At 40.5% G+C, this 23,588-nt stretch overlaps 1 protein-coding gene across 14 annotated transcripts in view; it reads right to left on the bottom strand.

Annotated features, from left to right (window-relative positions):
- The window catches only part of ptprt (protein tyrosine phosphatase receptor type T), a 515,339-nt gene that overhangs the window by 481,432 nt on the left and 10,319 nt on the right, over positions 1–23,588 (bottom strand). The window contains exon 1 of one of the 14 annotated variants that reach the window (XM_029776447.1): positions 4,695–5,146. The exons of the other annotated variants lie outside the window; for them this stretch is intronic. Coding sequence (XP_029632307.1) covers positions 4,695–4,722 — 28 coding nt within the window. The 5' untranslated portion in view covers positions 4,723–5,146. Of the gene's footprint in view, positions 1–4,694; positions 5,147–23,588 lie in introns of those variants that run through there. 14 annotated transcript variants of the gene reach the window in all.

Here is a 23,588-nt window from a genome sequence, read left to right as displayed (position 1 = left end):
CAAATTAGTCTGAATATGGTCCTCTGGTCACATTTTGTATTATTATGTAAATAATATTTATAAGTATAATATATTATACTTCGTATATTTTGAGTGAGTCATTTAGTCAAATTTACTCAAATTTAAATCCTCTAGGGATTCTTGTTGTGTTAATCGTTTGACGGTACATAAAACATGAAAACAACAATAGAATTCATTCAAAGTGCTATAGCTACACATTTAAAGTGTAGCTATAGCACATTTAAAGTGAAAGTGTAACACTGTATACTCGAAGGACCAACAAACTACCTATCATACAGCCTTATTTCAGTTGGAATAAAAATTGTGCTCTTTAAAACTAAGTTAACTTGTAAATGCTATTTGTTTTTTAGCCATGTCTGTTTGAAATGTGAGAAAATATGCATCACCTTAAATTCTCAGTATTCTACAGTAGCATTATAATGGGGTCTAAAGGGTTAAATAATTTTCAAAATCAGCTACTCAGCCTGGTCCAGGCCAATTGATGAAAGCCTCTGAGTAAGTAATGAGTGATCCACAGTGTCAAAGAATGTAAGTGTTTACAAAGGATTCTAGAATTATTGCTAGGCAAGAGAGTTTAGAAAATGGGGTGATAATTATTTAGGTCAAACGGGTCACCACCTTTGTGAAGAGGGAGTATATGGGTCCCCTTCCAGACCCTGGGGATATGGCACAGCCCAAGCCCTGTACGCGACTTGAAAACAGTGGGGGCATTTTGCGCTATTTGAAATAATAGCACTGGACGAGCATACCCCAATTGGATAACCCACTGTGGTAACAGTGCTAAACAGTGGAACTCAACTTTATGGTCATAAGATTATTACTGACAATACCTCTGGGAATATGGCTATATGTAGCAGTACGATGATAACTCTGAAATAGTGAGAATGGGATGAGTTACCAGAGTATGGGTTGGGCTGCTTGAGTTAATGTCTTATAAGAGCCTTTTCGATGTTGGCCGAACATTTTTAGAGACTGGGGCCTCTCCCAAAAGTGGTAAGAATTGTCAATGTACTCAAAATCTATATATCTAATATTATGACGACTTATTACATACAAAAGGTGGCATCTATCCCAACAATGATTTGCATAGGCTTTTAGGGAACTCAGATTTCTGTAAGCACAAAATGGCCATCGTGCTTCACCCATGCTGGTGTTGCATGAACATGGTGGACAAGATACCAACAAAGACTAAATGGGCACAAGAGTAACTGGTCACTGACTAAACCAAGGTCAATGGGTTTCTCCACATCTTTGCTACCTGATCACTTCCAGAGGGTAAGGCTATGATTATTACAAGACTCTGGCAGTCCACTCCTCTAACGACTTAGCTCAGTGAGCTGCTCCACATAATTTATTTTCGGCTAAATTGAATCACTTTATGCATTTTAAATGTCTCACAAAGACCACTACTAGGATTGGTTACAGGCACAATTAAAAGCACCCAGATTTCATTGAATGTCCTTTTCTGCCATTATACCGCATTGCTGTAGAAAGGTCATGTTGAAATTGGGTTATTTGAGAAAACAAAGTCACAAAAGCGACTGATAAACATTATTCGGGCTGACATTCAAACTGGGTTGCGGCTGGCCGACTAAGGCACAATTATGCAGTCGGTAAACTAATTGTTTTGTAGAGCCGAATGATGGAGTAAAATGGGAGAGTGCATCTCAGCTTGGGCGGCAAAAATGGGTTCCACATTACACTTTTTTGAATATATTCATGATGATTAAGGTTAAGTCAAGGTTTATTTGACAGATGGACCAATTTATTAAGTCGGAGTGCACGTACATTTTTTGTATTTTTTTTTTTTAAAACACTTGAGTTGTCAGCATTAAGCCTGGTATCACAAAGCAAACAATTAATTATCCAGCCCTGGCGACACTTTCCTCTGTCTGAGGGAGAACCCGATTAAAAACGGCACCTCCCTAAAATACAATCATTCTCCATTAAGACACCTGCATTCACAACACAGAAATATTGACACCGTGTTCAGGTTGGCTTCATCTAAATAATGGAGTTCCGTTGCATATGCTTTGCATGCATTTTTCACCTATTCTTTCAGCAGGTGACATTTTGTTTGGAAGCCCCCAGTTTGTTCAGAGATCCACTTCAGCACGTTGGCTGGCTAGGGTCTCTGTTGTGGGCCTAAAGTCTGTTTGGGAGTCGCTAAAAGAGCTATTAGCGTAGCGACAACCACAATTATGTGCTCGTTAGGCGGGAAATTGGCTGTTAAGAGCAACGCTGGTGCGCAGTGAAGTTAAGGGAGGCAGGTGACAACGTGGCAATGATGTGAAAGGAGGCAAAGGAAGAAAAAAATATTGGTTACAACAGATTCCTGAAAGTAGGCTGTATACAGTATATCACCAACACACATTTGATGCAAATGTTTTGCCCTATACTTGATGGAAGCAGTTGTGAATTGCTCAGGGAGTCTCCCAAGCAATTCTGAATCCCTTGAATGACAAACTTTTCATCTATAATGTTAAAATCAACTGATGACAGGCTATTCAGATATCAAAGTGTTTGTTAATGTGTTATAGTAAATGGAACCCGTCGCTGACAGGTGTATAAAAATCGAGTACACAACCATGCAATCTCCATAGACAAATATTGGCAGTAGAATGGCCTTACTGAAGAGCTCAGTGATTTTCAGCTTGGCACCATCATAGGATACCACCTTTCCAACAAGTCAGTTCGTCAAATTTCTGTCCTGTTAGAGCTGCCCCGGTCAACTGTAAGTGCTGTTATTGTGAAGTAGAAACGTCTAGGAGCAACAACGGCTCAGCCACAAAGTGGTAGGCTACACAAGCTCACAGAACGGGACCACCGAGTGCTGAAAAAATAATCTGTCCTTGGTAGCAACACTCACTACAGAGTTCCAAACTGCCTCTGGAAGCAAAGTCAGCACAAGAACTGTTTGTCAGGAGCTTCATGTAATGGGTTTGTAAGGCCGAGCAGCCGCACACAAGCCTAAAATCACCATGCGCGATGCCAAGCGTCGCCTGGAGTGGTGTAAAGCTCGCCACCATTGGACTCTGGAGCAGTGGAAATGCGTTCTCTGGAGATGAGTCACCATCTGGCAGTCCAACAGACGAATCTGGGTTCGGCGGATGCCAGGAGAACGCTACCTGCCCCAATGCATAGTACAAACTGTAAAGTTTGGTAGAGGAGGAATTAACGGTCTGGGGCTGTTTTTCATGGTTCGGTCTAGGCCCCTTAGCTCCAGTGAAGGGAAATCTTAACGCTACAGCATACAATGACATTCTAGACAATTCTGTGCTTCCAACTTCGTGGCAACAGTTTGAGGAAGGCCATTTCTTGTTTCAGCATGAAAATGCCCCCTGCACAAAGCGAGGTCCATACAGAAGTGGTATGTCGAGATTGGTGTGGAAGAACTTGACTGGCCTGCACAGAGCCCTGACCTCAACTCCATCAAACACCTGTGAGATGAATTGGAGCTAGGCCTAATCACCCAACATCAGTGCTCGACCTCACTATTGCTCGTGGCTGAATGGAAGCAAGTACCTGCAGCAATGTTCTAACATTAAGTAGAAAGGCTATTATTGCAGCAAGGGGGGGGGGGACCAATTCCATATTAATGTCCATGATTTTGGAATGAGATGTTCGACGAGCAAGTGTCCACATACAGTACTTTTGGTCATGTAGTATATTTTGTACATATAGAAAATAATTTATGGGTCAACATCTAAATATTGCTCCCAGTGTTTATCAAAAGCACAGAAAGCTTATATTCTTGATCTGAGTGAATTCTAATTGCGCATGCCTCTTTGCGAACAAGTGGAATCATGAACAGTTTGTTCGTTATGCTCGCCTGCTTTGCCCGGATATGCCTTTAGTAGCACATTCACCGCTCAATCAAACGGCTAGGTCAAGCGGCACAGGTCAAGAGCCTGAGACGTAAAACAAACTGCCCCAGCTAAGATTTGGCACAAGTAGGCAACTAGCAACGCTGCTGACAGTGAGTTTGCAAGATGCTGGACAAAAGGCAATTTTAAACGAACAAAAAAATTACTCAGAGAATGACTGCACAGCTAGTAAATAATCGCTTATATACTTCTATTGCATTAACATTGAAGGGCTGTGGCTAGTATTACTAAGCCACCTAGAAGGAAGGACTAAGTAAGAAGCTAATGTTAAACGGAGCCTACCTCAGCAGGGGCAGAAATAGGCTACTAGCATGTGTTTTACTAAGTTCTCATAACTTTGCTTTACAGTGAGTAGGCTTCTGTGACAGATAGTGATGTGGCACTCAGGGGTGAGGCTGAGGCAGGCTGCAATGATCTTTTTGGCAATGCATGCGTGAGGAAGCAGAGAAGACAGAGAGAGAAGAAAGCAAACCATTGTTCCCAAACTTGGGGTTGGACCCCATGTGGGGTGCCCTGAGAAAATAATCTTATCAAACAAGTTAGGAATTTAAAAGATCTTCCCTATAGGTCTATATTAAAATGAAATCAAAATGCAAACAATACAGTTCTAAAATGCCATACGTTGTAGTTTATATCGGTGGTCTTATCTCGATCGCCTACAGGAGTTTCTAGTTTAACCATTACCCACCCTTTTTTTACCACTACATCACTAAGTAATATTCAAATAAATAAATATTAGTATTGTAAATAATGTTTTTATTATTATGATTACTTGTTCAAACTCACCTCTAATGGGATAGCTGAAACTACTCATCTTTGACGAGGCGTTTGATGTCAGCTGGCAGTGAAGCGGACGCTACCTGGTTTTCCCAGGTTCGAGTCAGTCTTGAGCGGAATCGAGTCTTTGCAAGAGTCGGTATGGAAAATAACTGCTCACAGCAGTAGGTCATCCCGAACACAGATGCAAATGTAAGTGCATGTCTCCTCAGAACAGGAAAATGCTCAGTGCTAACGTACATTTTGTTGTACTCAAAGAGAGAGAGGTTGTTGTACCTGGCATTGAGCTCAAAGACTTCGTGTTGTAGGCCATCCGGCCCATCAGCTGGTTCGACGTTAAACGGGGTTGCAAATATGTTAAAACTCCAGTTGTTTACTTTTCACATCATTAAACCGCCCACCAAATGCCTTCACGAGCTTTCCACACTCACCGGCATATTCTCAGGCTCTTATCCTTGCAGAGTAGGAAAATGCACTGTTACCCCTTTCCAGTTGGACTTGCCACAGCTTTAATTGAGCTTGACGTTCAAGTCAGACATATACTTGGTTATGTCCACCATGAAGGCCAAATCACAGATCCACGTGTCACTCAGTTCCGCGACAGGTTCCCCCTTCATCTCCATTAATTGTTTGACTTCATCCTTCAGTCCGTAAACTGCGCGAGCACGTTTCCACGGCTCAACCGTTGCACCTCAGTGGTAAACCAGATCACCCTACTCCGATTCAAGATCACTCAATAGCGCCATAAATTGTCGGTTGTTCAGCTCTTTGCTTTTGATAAAATTGGTGGTCGACACTACAGTTGCCATTACGTTGTTCGGCTTCAGGGACTGTGCACACAGACGATGTATGATGCAGTTGCATACAATTAAAATCACTTGGTTCAAGACAACTCATTTATTTTTTCACTAACGCGGTTAACCCCTTTTTCGAGCCAACCATGGCTGGTGCTCCATCTGTACTAAGGCCACTTACATTTTTTCAAACCGTTGCTCAAATTTGCTCATAGCCGAGACATATCTCCAACAAGTTCTCACGTCCGGTTGTGCCATGCATGGCTTCCAAAGACAGCAATTCCTCCCTTGTGTCAAACTCAGCGGTAATCCCACGCACAAAAATGGCAAATTAGGCCGTATTTGTTATGTTAGTCGTTTCATCACATGCCAAAGAGAATCTCGACATTTCTTGCTTAGTCCTTCAAAGTTTAAATTATCTTGCGCCATGCCAGTTATCCGCTCGGTGACGATTCGAGACAAACTGACACTGGAACAATTTATTAACTTCGTCTGGTGCTAGCAACTCTTTTACAAATTATCCTTCAGTTTCTTTGCAATAAACTCGCTCACCATAACTTGCTTGCATAACATTTTCCCCATCCAAACGAGGTTAAGTAAAGGCGACTTGTTGGGCACTTAAACCCCACTGAAGAGCAGTGACTTTTTTCACACGAAGATGTCCTTGCAACGCATTCAGTTTAGCATGTTTTGAGCTGTAATGACGCTCCAAATGTATTTTTCATTCCTGCAAGTACATCCCCACAAACTAGGCATACAGGATTGCCTTTCACTAAGAATAAAAAAAAATACATTTTATTTTTGTAGAAAAACAACGTCAAGCTTTTAAAAAAAAAAAAGTAATAAAATGTCAAAGTATTTATAAATTGTCTCAGGGGGCTGATCAAACGGTCTCGTAGGCCATATACGGGCCGGTCGTCCCCCACCCTGATGTAAAGGGTTGATGATTTTATCCAATTCATTAAATCTGACTGAACAGTCGCTGATGATTCACACTGACATGTAGCATCTCATATTTCCCCCCTTTCAGGGGTATAACATTACAATTGGATGGGTAATAGTAAATTAACCTACAGCAGCCAAGGTGATAATGGCGGGATCATTTTTGCTATTCTCCAAATAGCATTTTAAAGTTGTTTAATTGTATAGAAATGCAGTAAATGAGCTCCTACTGGTTACAGCCCTGTTTCTAAATATGTGATTTAGCATGGTGCTACTTTGCCAGGCAGTGCCAAAATAGCATCGTTGTAACAACAAAAGTGTTGATTAATCACCTGTCAGATTCAGGCAGAGAATGTCAAAGGGGTGTAGAACAAACACTCAAGTCTTTCATCTCTGGTGAAGAGGAGAAATCAATGTTCGGTCTGTTACACAAGAAGTTGATTGCCATGCATGTTATACAGGCCCACCTGTGGTGTGAGTCTGACTACTGTTCTGTTTTTTTTGTGCCCTAATATCCGATGCAATCCTCCAACATGAAAAATACTATAGTATACAATAGTTTGGCATGTAGTGTTTTGCACTTTACTGTAGTGTTTTTGTGGACTAAAGTCTGCAACAACAAAAAACTACAGTGATTACTGTAGTATTTACGGTTTACTATAGTGTATATACACTATAGTAATTACTGTAGTGCTTACCATGGTGTTTTTGATTTATACATTTTCTACATAGAAGTGGGAGCTTTCTCTTTGAGGAAACTTACTGAAGAAATACTAAGATCCATTAGAGCGGATATCTCAGTGCTTCTGTTCTTTTCTATAACCTGTAGGGAACACAATATAATTCAAATCAAATGTTATTGGTCACATTTAGCAGATGTTATTGTGGGTGTAGCGAAATGCTTGTGTTCCTAGCTCCAACAGTGCAGTAATATCTAACAATTCACACATCTAAAAATACATGGAATTAAGAAATATATAAAAAATATTAGGACAAGCAATGTCGGAGTGGCATTGACTAAAATACAGTAGAATAGAATACAGTATATACATATGAAATGAGTAAAGCAGTATGTAAACATTATTAAAGTGATCAGTGATTCCTTGTCTATAGGGCAGAATTCTCTAAGGTGCAGGTTGAGTAACCGGGTGATAGCTGGCTAGTGATGTCTATTTAACAGTCGGATGGCATTGAGATTGAAAAACAGGTTCGGTCTCTCAGTCCCAGCTTTGCTGCACCTGTACTGACCTCAGCTTCTGGATGGTAGCAGGGTGAACAGGCCGTGGCTCGGGAGGTGGTCGTCCTTGGCCTTCCTGTGACATCAGGTGCTGTACGTGTCCTGGAGGGCAGGCAGAGTGCCCCCGGTGATGCACTGGCAGACCGATTGTCAGCTGACCATACACAGCTGTTACTTATCCACCATGTAAACGCATCCCATTTTAAACTGACAGGCTTGAGGGATTAAAAATCAATGCCTCGAGGCAGGCGAATAGGGTTTAGAGTAGGTGAGGTGGCAGTGGAGGGCTGGGCTGCTCTCTCTTTCAATGGGTGGGATGCTGATGACTGATTGGCAGTAGCTTTATGCTGATGATCATGGCGATGATGATATGTGTCAGGGCCATGCGGTACGTGCCTCATTCTGCACTGGGTTGCAGCTCATTCATACCCTATTAGGCTCAGCCGAGGAGAGGCAACAGCCACTTTGAAGGCTGAGATTATCAGAGCGAGAGAGCGCGAGAGCAAGAGAGAGCGAGAGCGAGAGCGCGTGTGGAGACTGACTGGGTGGGCTGTGAGTGTTTGCCTGCATGCGTGCATATGTGCCCACAGGAAACTATGCTACTGTTTACTATAGAATATAATTCTGTAGTATACCTTGATCATGTGTAGTGCTTACAATATACTGTAGTAAATACTACAGACTACAAAAACACTACAGTAAATACTAAAAGTAATGTTCACAAAAAAAAAAAAAAAAACACTACGGTATTTAATTTGCATATACCCATTCCCCTCCCCCATAACCTACATGCCAAGTATAAACCATATGTTGGTTTTCCATACAGGTTATTAAACTTCTTTTTTTTTTTTTAAAGAAACCTCAGTCCCACCCATCTACAGGTTATGGAAAATTTGCTGTTTGAGTATTTTGTCCAGTAGGTTCTCTCAAGGACAAAGCCTCCACTGCTATGTCAAAGATAACAAAACTACTATAGTAAATACTACAGTAATGGCCGGCAAAAAATCTACAGTAAATACAGTCCACAAAAACCCTACATTAAATACTACAATACAGTACAGTCTGCAAAAACACTACAGTATATAGTGCAGTTTCTTTACAGTATTGATACTATAGTAAACACTACCGTATCCAACAGTCATGTCCATAAAACAGTAAATATTACAGTAGTCACTAGTGTTTTTGCAGACTTTGTTGAATATTACATTAAAGTCTGCAAAACACTATAGCACACTATGGTAATTTTTTTATGTGGGTGTGCCTGCCGGAGTCTGTCTGTGCTGGCTAATTCTCTAAAGTACAGAGTGGAGCTGCAAATGGTTCGACTCTACCAACACAGATACAGAGGATGGAGTGAAGCCTGTCAGAAGCACTCCAAAGCTCCCCTTTATTATTCAGTTTTATTTCCAGCCATCAGTGAATAAAACAGGGGGATGAATATGGAAGTTAATGGGTCATAGCTTTATTGCACACCATCAAAGGTACTCTGTACCCCACGCCTAACACTCAAACAATGCCCATATCCAACAAGATCACAAGTGTCAGTTTCCTTCTTGCAAAACAAGAAAAAAAAATGGTTGGATTGGTCAATGTGTCTTCAGAATTACTCCCCTTGACAGATGAGGCACTTCAACAGCATTACAGAGCCATTTGAGGATTGAGACGATTGGCAGAAGGCACAAAGCCTACAGTTCATGCTAGAAATGCTACTTTACCATAAGAGGTGCTGAATTATTGGATGAGGTAATGGTATTGTACCATTAGAACTCACCTCACATCCAGACAACCCCCATTGTACTCTCGTCGCCCAGATAAAGCTATGTTTATGGCAGGTAAAGTTAGGATGCTCATTATGAGAGGGACCATCAGGGCTATATAACACAGCGAGTTCCATCAAATCATTTGCTTGTTGGGAAAGGCAATAATGGTTATAAATCACATAATAGCAGCTGTATTGAACTGGGTCTAGGGAGATCAACCCCAGCCGAACATAAATATTTATAGGAGAAGAAAGAAAATGATACTAAACCCATGAGGTAATGGTATTGTACCATTAGAACTCACCTCACATCCAGACAACCCCCATTGTACTCTCGTCGCCCAGATAAAGCTATGTTTATGGCAGGTAAAGTTAGGATGCTCATTATGAGAGGGACCATCAGGGCTATATAACACAGAGAGTTCCATCAAATCATTTGCTTGTTGGGAAAGGCAATAATGGTTATAAATCACATAATAGCAGCTGTATTGAACTGGGTCTAGGGAGATCAACCCCAGCCGAACATAAATATTTATAGGAGAAGAAAGAAAATGATACTAAACCCATAATGACATTCAGGGGGTCCTTCTCACATGTTTGTTCCCACACATATTGTTGTACTTATCCTATCAGACCTTCACATCCTCAAACTAGTTTAATTTAGCCATGTGCTCTGTTGAATCAGTGTCAGACTGAGGGCAACAAGATGCTCCATTCTCTTCCCTAGATTTACGATGGCAGCCCCTGCCAGTCAGAAACGCATGCAGCCCAGAGACACACCACCGGCCAACACCATACTTATTTGCCATGTAAAAGAGAGGGGAGATTGGGGGAATTGTCTCTAACATCATTAATCAAAGAGGGTCCTTGTACTGATGGGGAGATAATAAGCCCGTCATCTCCATCCGCTTTCCTGTCTGCAGGACCACCTCCAAACCATCATTAAGCTCAGTGAAAACACAATGCTCTTATGTAGAGATTAGAGAAATATAGGAACATAACTTTAAGCCAGGGTGAGGGCCTTAAAAAGAGATAGGAACTTTGACTTGGAGTCAACAAAGTCATTTTCTAGACCTCAAAAAAGGTGTCTAAAAAGTTAATTATATTGCATCTGTTGTGTGGATCTGAATCTTCTCTAGGCCTAAAGTATGATGTGTCAATCTTGCCCACCTGCCATCTCACTGTCTAAGAGGACCACAATGAAAATAACCCTTTGGACTTTGTTTTTAGCTTACTACTTTAAAAATGTCAATTTTTGTATTTTTTATTATTGAACCTTTATTTAACTAGGCAAGTCAGTTAACAAATTCTTATTTACGATGGATGGCCTACCAAAATACAAAAAAAGCCTCCAGCGGGAATGGGGCCTGGGATACATTTTTTTTAAATGACAAAACACATCACAGCACTACATAAGGAGAGACCTAAGATAGCATGGCAGCAACACAAGATGACAACATGGTAGAAGCACAAAAATTATTGGGCACAAACAGCACAAGCGAAAGGTAGAGACAACAATACATCACGCGAAGCAGCCAGAACTGTCAGTAAGAGGGTCCATGATTGAGTCTTTGAATGAAGAGATTGAGATAACTGTCTCGTTTGAGTGTTTGTTGCAGCTGGTTCCAGACACTAGCTGCAGCGAACTGAAAAGAGGAGTGACCCAGGGATGTGTGCGCTTTGGGGACCTTTAACAGAATGTGACTTGCAGAATTGGTGTTGTATGTGGAGGATGAGGGCTGCAGTAGATGTCTCAGATAGGGGGGAGTGAGGCCTAAGAGGGTTTCTAAGTATTATTATTAAAACACATCCGACCATGATTGCGAATCCCATAGGGCGGAGCACAATTGGCCCAGCGTTTCTCTCCCTTTAAAAACAGAAATCCATTTTTGGCCTTTACAAATATAATTTTGGCCTTCATTCAGATTGAAATCGCTCACCCAATTTAAAAAATAAAGAAATAACCTCAAATATTATCAAGTTGATGGCACAGTCATATAGCGGACACCTACATAAAGCGGAGTGACTCACTCATTCATGGCATTGGATCAAAATAAATAATGTACCAACATTCTTTGATGGTCTTTAATAAATAAAATGTTTGGTTATCCTGACCTGGACACCATATACAGTGTTATAATAGCCCATTATGGGCTATTAGCAGGACAATATACCTTTACCAACACCTCTCTGTATTTTGATACTTTATGGGATGGGGCCTCCACAGTGGCACAGCTGTATAAGTCACCGCAATGCAAAATACGTTGCTACAGACACCCGTGCCGGCCGCAATCAGGAGACCCATGAGGCGGCTTTTGGTTTTAATTTAGAATTCTCCAAATATAAATTATTGGCGGAGAGTCATATTTTTCGATATACTGTAGGCCTACTGTCGGCGACATGAGTCTCACTAGTGTTGAGTAATGTGCTGTTAAAAGTGGCGTAGGTCTTATTTATTTAAAAAGCATACTGAAGTTAGAAGCAATAGGATTTGAAGCATTAGCCAACAACTGTTTTAGCACCTTGATAAATCAATGAGATTTGTATTTTGTCTGAATCTCCGTTTGGGTATTGGTTAGAGTAAAATGATGGTGTAGGAACGTTATGCTCTTAGTGTAACCTTTATTTAACTAGGCAAATCAGTTAAGAACAAATTATTATTTACAAGGACAGCCTACTCCTTCCTCCCCATCAGGGAATTGAACCCCAGTCTCCCACGTGCCCACACGACTCAGGGATTCTTTAGCTAAATAGCCCAGCCCTGTAGCCTACTCCCAACCGTCACGTTGTACAGTGCCATATTTTCTGTTGCATCCTAACGGAAACTGAGGGTTTTTCCATTTTTCTTGGAACAGAAACACCATAATATTAATAAAATTAATTAAGCAAAATTTCTTACAAATCAGTCCCATATACCATGTTCTTACAAAAAATGTTTTACAGTTTCTAGTACAGCCACTATTGAAGGCTATCAAATGCTTCTCAAAAGTGCCCTCTCTGGTTGTCAAACTAGCATTAAATGGTACCAGTGGTTGGCACTTAAATAACGTGCCATAGAATTCTCCGGCACCACACAAGCTGTGCTGCAGTATGCTGCAACTTTTAAAGGAAGATCCACTGTACTCCCAAGTACTTGTATGAGGTGACTAACTCTGAGGGTTTAGAGCTTGAGGTAATCACACCGGTGGGGAGAGGGGCATTCTTACCTAACCACATGACCTTTGTTTTGGAGGTGTTCAGAACAAGGTTAAGGGCAGAGAAAGCTTTTTGGACACCAAGAAAGCTTTGTTGTAGAGCATTTAACACAAAATCCGGGGAGGGGCCAGCTGAGTATAAGACCATCATCTGCATATAAATGGATGAGAGAGCTTCGTACTGCCTGAGCTATATGGTTAATGTAAATGGAGAAGATCATGGGGCCTAGGATCGAGGCTTAGGGTACTCCCTTGGTGATAGGCAGTGGCTGAGACAGCAAATTTTCTGACTTTATACACTCTTTGAGAGGGGTAGTTAGCAAACCAGGCCAAAGACCCCTGAGACACCAATACTCCTTAGCCGGCCCACAAAAATGTAATTGTCTACCGTATCAAAAGCTTTGGCCAAGTCAATACAAATAGCAGCACAACATTGCTTAGAATCAAGGGCAATGGTGACCTCATTTAGGACTTAAGGTTGCAGTGACACCTCGTTAACCTGAGCGGAAACCAGATTGCATACCAGAGAGAATACTATAGACATCAAGAAAGCCAGTCAGTTGATTGACACACTTGATAAACAGGGCAAAATAGAAATGTTCCTATAACAGAGGATCAGCTTGATCTCCCACTTTAAATAAATAACTCCAGCCCAAATGAATGGAAAACAAATGCATCATCCTAAAAACTGGCAACCTTCGATTTTGGAGTGAGCTCTCTCTAACTATAAGCCCCATTGTCCATATCACAGGCATGGCATGAAGTGCACTTGACATGGCTATCACTTACTGGACATTCGAAGCAATGAAAATAAAACTGATAACAATACATAACAGGACACATTTGCTCATGTCAGAAATCGAGATCGACCGATTAATGGGAATGGCCGATTTCAAGTTTTCATAACAATCGGTAATCGGCATTTTTGGACACCGATTACATTGCACTCCACGAGGAGACTGCGTGGCAGGCTGACTACCTGTTATGCGAGTGCAGCAAGGCGCCAAGGTAAGGTGCTAGCTAGCATTAAACTTATCTTAACATAATCACTAGTTAAACTAGTAATATCATCAACCATGTGTAGTTACCTAGCTTGTCCTGCGTTGCATATAATCGATGCAGTGCCTGTTAATTTATCATCGAATCACAGCCTACTTCGCCAAACGGGTGATTTAACAAGCGCAATCGCGAAAAAAGCACTGTCGTTGCACCAATGTGAACCTAACCATAAACATCAATGCCTTTCTTAAAATCAATACATAAGTATATCTTTTTAAACCTGCATATTTAGTTAATATTGCCTGCTAACATAAAGTTATTTTAACTAGGGAAATTGTGTCACTTCTCTTGCGTTCTGTGCAAGCAGAGTCAGGTTATATGCAGCAGTTTGGGCCGCCTGGGTCGTTGCTTACAAATCTGCCAGAATTTTACTTAATTATGACATAACATTGAAAGTTGTGCAATGTAACAGCAATATTTAGACTTATGGATGCCACCCGTTAGATAAAATACGGAACTGTTCCGTATTTCACTGAAAGAATAAATGTTTGGTTTTCGTAATGATAGTTTCCGGATTTGACCATATTAATGGCCTAAGGCTCGTATTTCTGTGTGTTATTATATTATAATTAAGTCTATGATTTGATAGAGCAGTCTGACAGCGGTGGTAGGCAGCAGCATGCTCGTAAGCATTCATTCAAACAGCACTTTCCTGCGTTTGCCAGCAGCTCTTCGCTGTGCTTCAAACATTGCGCTGTTAATGACTTCAAGCCTATCAACTCCCGAGATTAGGCTGGCAATTCTAAAGTACCTATAAGAACATCCAATAGTCAAAGGTATATGAAATACAAATGGTAGAGAGAAATAGTCCTATAATAACTACAACCTAAAACTTCTTACCTGGGAATATTGAAGACTCATGTTAAAAGTAACCACCAGCTTTCATATGTTCTCATATTCTGAGCAAGGAACTTAAACGTTAGCTTTTTTACATGGCACATATTGCACTTTTACTTTCTTCTCCAACACTTTGTTTTTGCATTATTTAAACCAAATTGAACATGTTCCATTATTTATTTTAGACTAAATTGATTTTATTTATGTATTATATTAAGTTACAATAAGTGTTCATTCAGTATTGTTGTAATTGTCATTATTACAAATAAATAAAGAAATATATATATTTTTTAAATGAAATATAAATAAATTAAATTGGTATCGGCGTTGAAAAATCATAATTCGTCGACCTCTAGTCAGAAACCACTTCCCAGCTATTGTGACAATGACCTTAATTTGACTCCAGCAGTTACTTTGACAGATGCTGCTCCTTTATGCAATAAATTAGGCATGGGTATGTTGAGATAATTTGTACATTCAGCATCAAGCTAAATATGGTATTCTTTCTAACAAATATATTTACATACAGTACCAGTCAAACGTTTGAACACACCTACTGCCCAGAGTGTGCAAAGCTGTATTCAAGGCAAAGGGTGGCCACTTTTTAGAATCTCGATTATATTTTGATTTGTTTAACACGATTCCATGTGTCATTTCATAGTTTTGATGTCTTCACTATTATTCTACAATGTAGAAAATAGTAAAAATAAAGAAAAACCCTTGAATGAGCAGGTGTGTCCAAACTTTTGACTAGTACTGTATATTTCAGGATGTGTATCGCTAGAAATAAAAATCAGAATTAATGTAAACATAACAGTTTTGAAAACATAGCTTGTGGCAAAAAAGTGCTTTCTTGGCACAACTTATCCTGGGAATGTGGTAAGTTGAGTGTAGGGACAAGATGCTTAAAACAAGTCTGTACTGAATTAAATATTACCACTACTTTTTTAAAACACGTCCATCTTTATTCACCAAAAACAAGCACCTTTGTCTTATAATACAGGTTTAACCCTTAACATATGCTTTACACCTAACAAACACTGTTCTTTTTTTAAACATTTTTAACATAACACCAGGGCCTGGCCTACCTCATATGCCAGCAATAATGCCTGGGAAGAAAACACTTCAATTTGCTCAATTTACCATTGGCTCAACTTGCCAATGGTAAGTTGAGCAAATTGAAGTGTTTTCTACATTACTATATTAGCCCACACAGCAACAAGGATGCACTTTCATGCTAGGTTTTAAAACTATCTACTTAGATACTAACTTCATAAAATCATATATAACAATACATTAGACTTTGTAAAAATCTTAAATTATTTTTCCATGGGGTTTCTTCTTCCTAAATATTTGGAAACAAGGGGTGGCTCAACTAACCCTTTGGCTCAAAATACCACATTAACATACAGTTGAAGTCGGAAGTTCACATACACTTAGGTTGGAGTCATTAAAACTCGTTTTTCAACCACTACACAGATTTTTTGTTAGCAAACTATAATTTTGACAAGTCTGTTAGTACATCTACTTTGTGCTTGACACAAGTCATTTTTCCAACAATTGTTTCCAGACAGATTATTTCACTGGATCACAATTCCAGTGGGTCAGGAGTGTACATACACTAAGTTGACTGAGCCTTTAAACAGCTTGGAAAATGACAGAAAATTATGTTGTGGCTTTAGAAGGTTCTGATAGGCTAATTGACATCATTTGAGTCAATTGGAAGTGTACCTGTGGATGTATTTCAAGGCCTACTCAGTTCCTCATTGCTTGACATCATGGGAAAATCAAAAGAAACCAGCCAAGACCTCAGAAAATAAATTGTAGACCTCCACAAGTCAGGTTTATCCTTGGGAGCAATTTCCAAACGCCTGAAGGGACCACGTTCATCTGTACAAACAATAGTACGCAAGTATAAACACCATGGGACCACGCAGCTGTCATACCGCTCAGGAAGGAGACGCATTCTGTCTCCTAGAGATGAACGTACTTTGATGTGAAAAGTGCAAATCAATCCCAGAACAGCAAAGGACCTTGTGAAGATGCTGGAGGAACCGGGTACAAAAGTATCTATATCCACAGTAAAACGAGTCCTATATCGACATAACCTGAAAGGCCGCTCAGCAAGGAAGAACCCAACCACTCCAAAACCACCATAAAAAAGCCAGACTACGATTTGCAACTGCACATGGGGACAAAGATTGAACTTTTTGGAGAAATGTCCTCTGGTCTGATGAAACAAAAATAGAACGGTTTGGCCATAATGACCATCATTATTTTTGGAGAAAAAAGGGGAGCCTTGCAAGCTGAAGAACACCATCCCAACCGTAAAGCATGGGGGTGGCAGCGTCATGTTGTGGGGGTGCTTTGCTGCAGGAGGGACTGGTGCACTTCACAAAATAAATGGCAACATGAGGGAGGAAATGTGTGGATTATGTGGATATATTGAAGCAACATCTCAAGGCATCAGTCAGGAAGTTAAAGCTTGGTTGCAAATGGGTCTTCCAAATGGACAATGACCCCAAGCATACTTCCAAAGTTGTGGCAAAATGGCTTAAGGACAACAAAGTATTGGAGTGGCCATCACAACACCCTGACCTCAATCCTATAGAAAACTTGTGGGCAGAACTGAAAAAGCATGTGCTGGCAAGGAGGCCTACAAACCTGACTCAGTTACACCAGCTCTGTCGGGAGGAATGTGCCAAAATTCACCCAACTTATTGTGGGAAGCTTGTGGAAGGCAACCCAAAACGTTTGACCCAAGTTAAACAATTTAAAGGCAATGCTACCAAATACTAATTGAGTGTATGTAAACTTCTGACCTACTGGGAATGTGATGAAAGAAATAAAAGCTGAAATAAATAATTATCTACTATTATTCTGACATTTCACATTCTTAACATAAAGTGGTGATCCTAACTGACCTAAGACAGGGAATTTTTACTAGGATTAAATGTCAGGAATTGTGAAAAACTGAGTTTAAATGTATTTGGCTAAGGTGTATGTAAACTTCCAACTTCAACTGTATGTAGCATAAGAAACAAGATTCATGAAATCAATAATTTGCTAGTAACAGATGAAATTCATGTTCTGACAATCTTTGAAACTCACTTGGATAATACATTTGACGATAGTGGTAGCAATACATGGTAATAACAACATTTACAGAAAAGACAAAATGCCAATGGTAGAGGTGCTGCTGTTTATATTCAGAACCACATTCCTGTAAAGCTTAGAGAGGATCTCATGATAAATACTGTTGAAGTAATATGGCTACAGGTTTATCTGCCTCACCTAAAGCCAATTCTTGTGGGAAGCTGCTATTGGCCACCAAATGCTAACAGTCAGTATCTGGATAACCTGTGAAATGCATGTGATATCAAACAGAGGTATATTTTCTGTGTGATTTAAATATTGACTGGCTTTCATCAAGCTGCCCATTCAAGAAAAAGTTTAAAACTGTAACCAGTGCCTTCAACCTGGTTATCAGTCAACCTACCAGGGTAGTTACAAACAGCACATGAACGAAATCGTCAACATGTATTGATCACATCTTTACTAATGCTTCAGAAATTTGCTTTAAAGCAGTATCCAGATCCATCGGATGTAGTGATCACAATGTAGTAGCCATATCTAGGAAAGCCAAAAGTTCTAAAGGCTTGGTCTAATAGTGTATGAGAGGTCATACAATAAGTTGTGTAGTGATTCCTATGTTGTTGATGTAAAGAATATTTGTTGGTCTGTGGTGTGGAATGAGGAGCAACCAGACGCTGCACTTGACACATTTATGAAATGTCTTATTCCAGTTAGTAATAAGCATGCACCCATTAAGAAAACGACTGTAAAAATCGGTAAATCCCTGTGGTTTGATGAGGAATTGAAACATTTTACGGTTGAGAGGGATGAGGCAAAACGAATGGCAATTAATTCCGTCTGCACAACTGATTGGCAAACGTACTGCAAATTGAGAAAATCATGTGACTAAACTGAATAAAAAGAAGAAACTACACTATGAAACAAAGATAAATGATATGAAGAATGACAGTAAAAAGCTTTGGAGCACCTTAAAATGAAATTCTGGTCTAAAAGGCAAACTCAGCACCATCATTCATTGAATCAGATGGCTCATTCATCACAAAACCCACTGACATTGCCAATTACTTTAATCATGTTTTCATTGGCAAGATTAGCAAACTCAGGCATGACATGCCAGCAACAAACACTGACACTACACCTCCAAATATAACTGATCAAATGAATAAAGACAAGCATTGTAATTTTGAATTCCGTAAAGTGAGAGTGGAAGAGGTGAACAAATTGTCGTCTAACAACAATGAGAAGCCACCGGGGTCTGACAACTTGGATGGAAAATTACTGAGGATAATAGTAAGCAATATTGCCACTCCTATTTGCCATATCTTCAATCTAAGCCTACTATAAAGTGTGTGCCCTCAGGCCTGGAGGAAAGCAAAAGTAATTCCTCTACCCAATAATCATAAAGCCCCCTTTACCGGCTCAAATAGCTAACCAGTCAGTCAGTCTGTTACCAACCCTTGGTAAACTTTCAGGAAAAAAAATGTGTTTGACCAGGATGTTCTTTAATGGAAGCCTCTCCAACATAACACAGGTAGAATCAGGAATTCCCCAGGACAGCTGTCTAGGCAACTTAATTTTTTCAATCTTTACTTATGACATGTCTATGTATGCGGATGACTCAACACATCAGCTACTACAGCAACTGAAATGACTGAAACACTTAAAAAGTTGCAGTTAGTTTCAGAGTGGGTGGCAAAGAATAAGTTAGTCCTAAAACTAAAAGTATTGTATTTGGGACAAATCATTCACTAAACCTCAACTAAATCATGTGGAAATTGAGGTGACTAAACTGCTTGGAGTAACCCTGGATTGTAAACTGTTATGGTCAAAACATGTTGATATAACAGTAGCTAAAAAGGGGGGAGAAGTCAGTCTATAATAAAGCGCTGCTCAGTCTTAACACTATCAACAAGGCAGGTCCTACAGGCTCTAGTTTTGTCTCACCTGGACTACTGTTAATTTGTGTGGTCAGGTGCCACAAAGAGGGACAATTGGCTCAGAACAGGGCAGCACGGCTGGCCCTTAAACTGTACACAGAGAGCTAACAATAATATGCATGTAAATCTCTCATGGCTCAAAGTGGAGGAGAGATTAACTTCATCACTACTTGTTTTGCCACCAATGGTCTCTTTGCCACCAATGGTCTCTTCACAATCCCCAAGTCAAGAACAGACTATGGGAGGCGCACAGTACTACATAGAGCCATGGCTACATGGAACTCTATTCCATATCAGGTAACTGATGAAAGCAGTAGAATCAGATTTAAAAATATATAAATAAAATACACCTTATGGAATAGCAGGGACTGTGAAGAGATACACGATAAGACACGCACTCTACACACACACACGGATTTTGTATTGTAGATATGTGGTAGTAGAGTAGTGGCCTGTGGGAACACAATCTGTTGTGAAAAGTGTTATGAAATGTAATATAATATTTTTTAATTGTTGCTGGACCCCAGGAAGAGTAGCTGCTGCCTCGGCTGCTGCCCCTTTCACTGACAATGAAAAGGAGGTGAAATAGTCCAATTGTCACTCATCACAGTAGGATCAAAAACTCTGAGTGGCAGAGGTAAACTTTTCTCAGCATAAATGTACAATTTAAAGTAGGATATCAACCATGGCAAGGCCTGTCTGCATAAGAATGAAAGAAAAAGGTTTGAAATAACCAGAAACATTAACATAAAATGTCAAGTTTTATTAGTCGTATGTACAGGATATGCATGGTATACCCATGTAAATGCTTACTTGCAGGTTCAATTGAACTTGTTTGTACACAAGTTTCATATGCAAACCATTATTCATATACTTTCAATAAAATGCTAAGAATATAGAATAGCATGAGATGTCATTTTCTTAAATACTTAATTAAATCAGTGTTCTAAAAGTTTAAGAATTTGGTGGAAGATATGTAATATGATCTGACCATGATAGTAGTTGCCATTGTTGATAGTTATTTCCAAGCCTGAGTGTCACAAGGACTGTACAACACACTGGGGCGTCATTTGACCTTTCCAAGAGGACGATCACAGGCTCTCCTAATCAAATCACGCCTCGCCAAACTGGAGCAGGGCAATGATTAGTTATGCCTCTTATCGCCCGTTTGTGTTCACGGCTTTATGAAACGAAGCAAGTGAGAAAAAAAACTCCAGCCAAAGCCTGCACCTGCTTCAGTGTCAACAACAACACTTTGGTCCCCTTTATCCCAGTCCTGCAGAACCTCAAAGACACTCACTTCAACTGTTGTTTTTTCACTCAGCAACAGGGCAGGCCGGGTCTTACTTTAGCGTAGAAGTATATCTCAGGGCACACGAGCGCCCAAGCCTGACCTTTTCACGAGGGACTAAATAATGTGTCAGGCATTAGTACACTCCGGCAAATTGCCATTAGCCTAACCAATTAAGGGGCTTTTAATCTCCCCATGAAGGAACAAAGCGAGGCTATCGGCGGTAGAGGAAGTGTCTGAGAGATGTGTGTGTGAGAATGAGAGGGAAAGGTTAATGGTCTCTCTGGAGGGAGAAAATGCATGAGGGGTCTTGTTACCATCCCAGACTCCTCACACCGACAAAGCCCCAGGTCTTGAAGGAGCCCAGCCAGTTCATTATCGCCGGCTTTCATTCCACCAGGCTAACATTGACTTTAATGCAATATAATACCTTCACATTCCCCTCCTATTTGTTCGCTGCTGTCTTATAAATAAAGAAAAGACCTACAGTTTAAGCCCTTAGATCACAATATCTACTAAGCTAACATATGGAATTGATTTAAGATTGTCATAAAAAGGTATGATTTAGCCATTTGATTTGGAATTGTAGGACCCTTGTAGGTATTTAAAAATAAAAAGTATTTGATGAAACATTGAATTTGGCCTTTACTGCTATAGCCCAAAGAAAGCATTGAATAACACGTTCATAAATGGCAAAACAGAAAGTCCCCCCAAAACAAGGAACAAGGTTAAGTGTCTGTCCTATATCAGAGATAAGAATATGAATGAGAAAAAAAAAAAAGTTTAGACCCATGTTAAGTCATGTCATTTTTGGCACATTTGCCGCCATATGCACTTTTTACAGCCTAGTACTGGGTTACCTTCAGACGTAGTGTGCGCCGTAGAGCAGAACAACCAACACTGTCGTGTTTGTGAGAGTCTCCCCTTTCAATATTGGTGACATATTAGTTTAACTCACACAGTTCGGGTTTTACAGAAAATGTTGTGGTCATTTTCTTGTCTGGATCCTCTCATGTGTAGAAAAGGGTTGCTTAAACAAGCCCCATGTTATGGAATAGACACAAACGTTACAACGGCGTTAAGAGGGGATTGACCTGCATCCACTACAAGACACAGTGAGTCTATCATAAACACACAGGGAGCTACTCAATGTTAAAAATGACATCGCCGTGTGACATACAGGTGAGTCAATCGACTCTAGGGGTTTTTTAATCCTAAAAAAAGGGAGAAGACTGTTCTTCTCATATCCCCTTTTGTTAGCCAAAGTGCCAGCACAATGTTGACTGGCTGTCTTATTAAAATGCCTTAGAGACGGCTGTTATAGGACCTAACTAATACCACATTCAAGGGAGATTGACATGGCCCAGAAAGTCCATTAGTAAAAAACCCACCCTGATCAGTGTGAACTACAGTGTGCACTTTTAACGTCATACACCACTGAACCATACCTAAGCCAAAGCGTGGATGGCACCGCTCTCCTTCACGAAGAGTAAATCGCTGGTGGTTAAAAAGATAAACCTGACTACGCAAAAGGAGAGCAACTGCACGAGACAAGCTCCCAGCACAGACCATTTACTTCTGCCACAGCCCTGTCAACTCTTCAGAAGCCAATAAGTGAAGAGAAAGTTTCTCAAGGACTGACGAGGTAACAGAAACGGTTTGAAAAGGGGCATCTCTTAATGGGCGCCCCACGATGACACAATGTCATCTCATGGCGATGGATGAGGCCATGAGTTGGACCGAACCTCTCGCTTTGAATTGATCACCTCTGACCATCTGGGATCAAACAGCAACGAGCGCTGTGACACCCATTTCACCAACGTAATGGCCAATTCCCTCCTCCGAGCTGGATTGTTATTATCACTTTACCGACTTCTGGAGAGGCTTGTTTCATTCGAATATGCCTGTCAAATCTTATATAAGGAGCACTTTTCCATGGCTACCCTCCACAGATCTAAATCTGAGGTAACTGCGACAGAGAGACAAGGCTGGCAATGCAGCAGCTTTTCATTCGAGACTTCCAATCTGAGCGGCGTCGGTGCAATTTGCCGGTAATCATTTCAGTTGATGACAGAAGTAATTATCTATTAATCAAGTCTGAATTTGCATTAACTCTCCCTCCCTCTGTCCAATTAACAGTAAGCTCTCTCCCTCTGTCTCCATCCATTTAATGCTATGATGTGGAGAGAGAGAGAAATTATGGTTCATGCCATTATCGCTGAAGATAAATTGTTGGGCTAGTTGAAGTAAGGGTGGGACAGAGAAATAAAGATAATTGTCAAAGAAGAGGTGTGGATAAAGGAGGCAGATGCTGGATTACTGTACTGTGGGTCCTGGCAGTAAAAGGCTCACTTTGCAAACATCACGAAGAAAGACGCCTGTTTGAGAGCGAACAGTGAGTGAAGCTTCCACAGTGCCAGACAATATTATGTTTGTTCCCGCCTCTCCTCAATGGCCTCGAGGGGACTTTCCATATACTGGCCTCTTGAGTTTACACCAAGGAGCGCTCTCTTTCAGTCTCTCCATCATTCTTTGCCATTCCCTCTTTTTCCTCACACACTCTTCCTTCTACCTAACCTGAACCTGCCCTCCCCTCTATCTCCTTTACGCTCTCCCCTCTGATTTCACACAGTAGAAGAGTTTCTGCTACTGCATACTCAAGGCTGCTTCCTAAATGCCACACTATTCCCTATATAGTTGCAATACATTTGACCAGGGCTCATCGTGCACTGTTTTTGACCAGAGCGTCTATCTAGG

The sequence above is a fragment of the Salmo trutta genome, chromosome 14 (assembly GCF_901001165.1).
Source record: "Salmo trutta chromosome 14, fSalTru1.1, whole genome shotgun sequence".
Classification (NCBI taxonomy): domain Eukaryota; kingdom Metazoa; phylum Chordata; class Actinopteri; order Salmoniformes; family Salmonidae; genus Salmo; species Salmo trutta.
The sequence above is the reverse complement of the archived record's forward strand: the minus strand, read 5'-3'. Positions and strand labels throughout refer to the sequence as shown.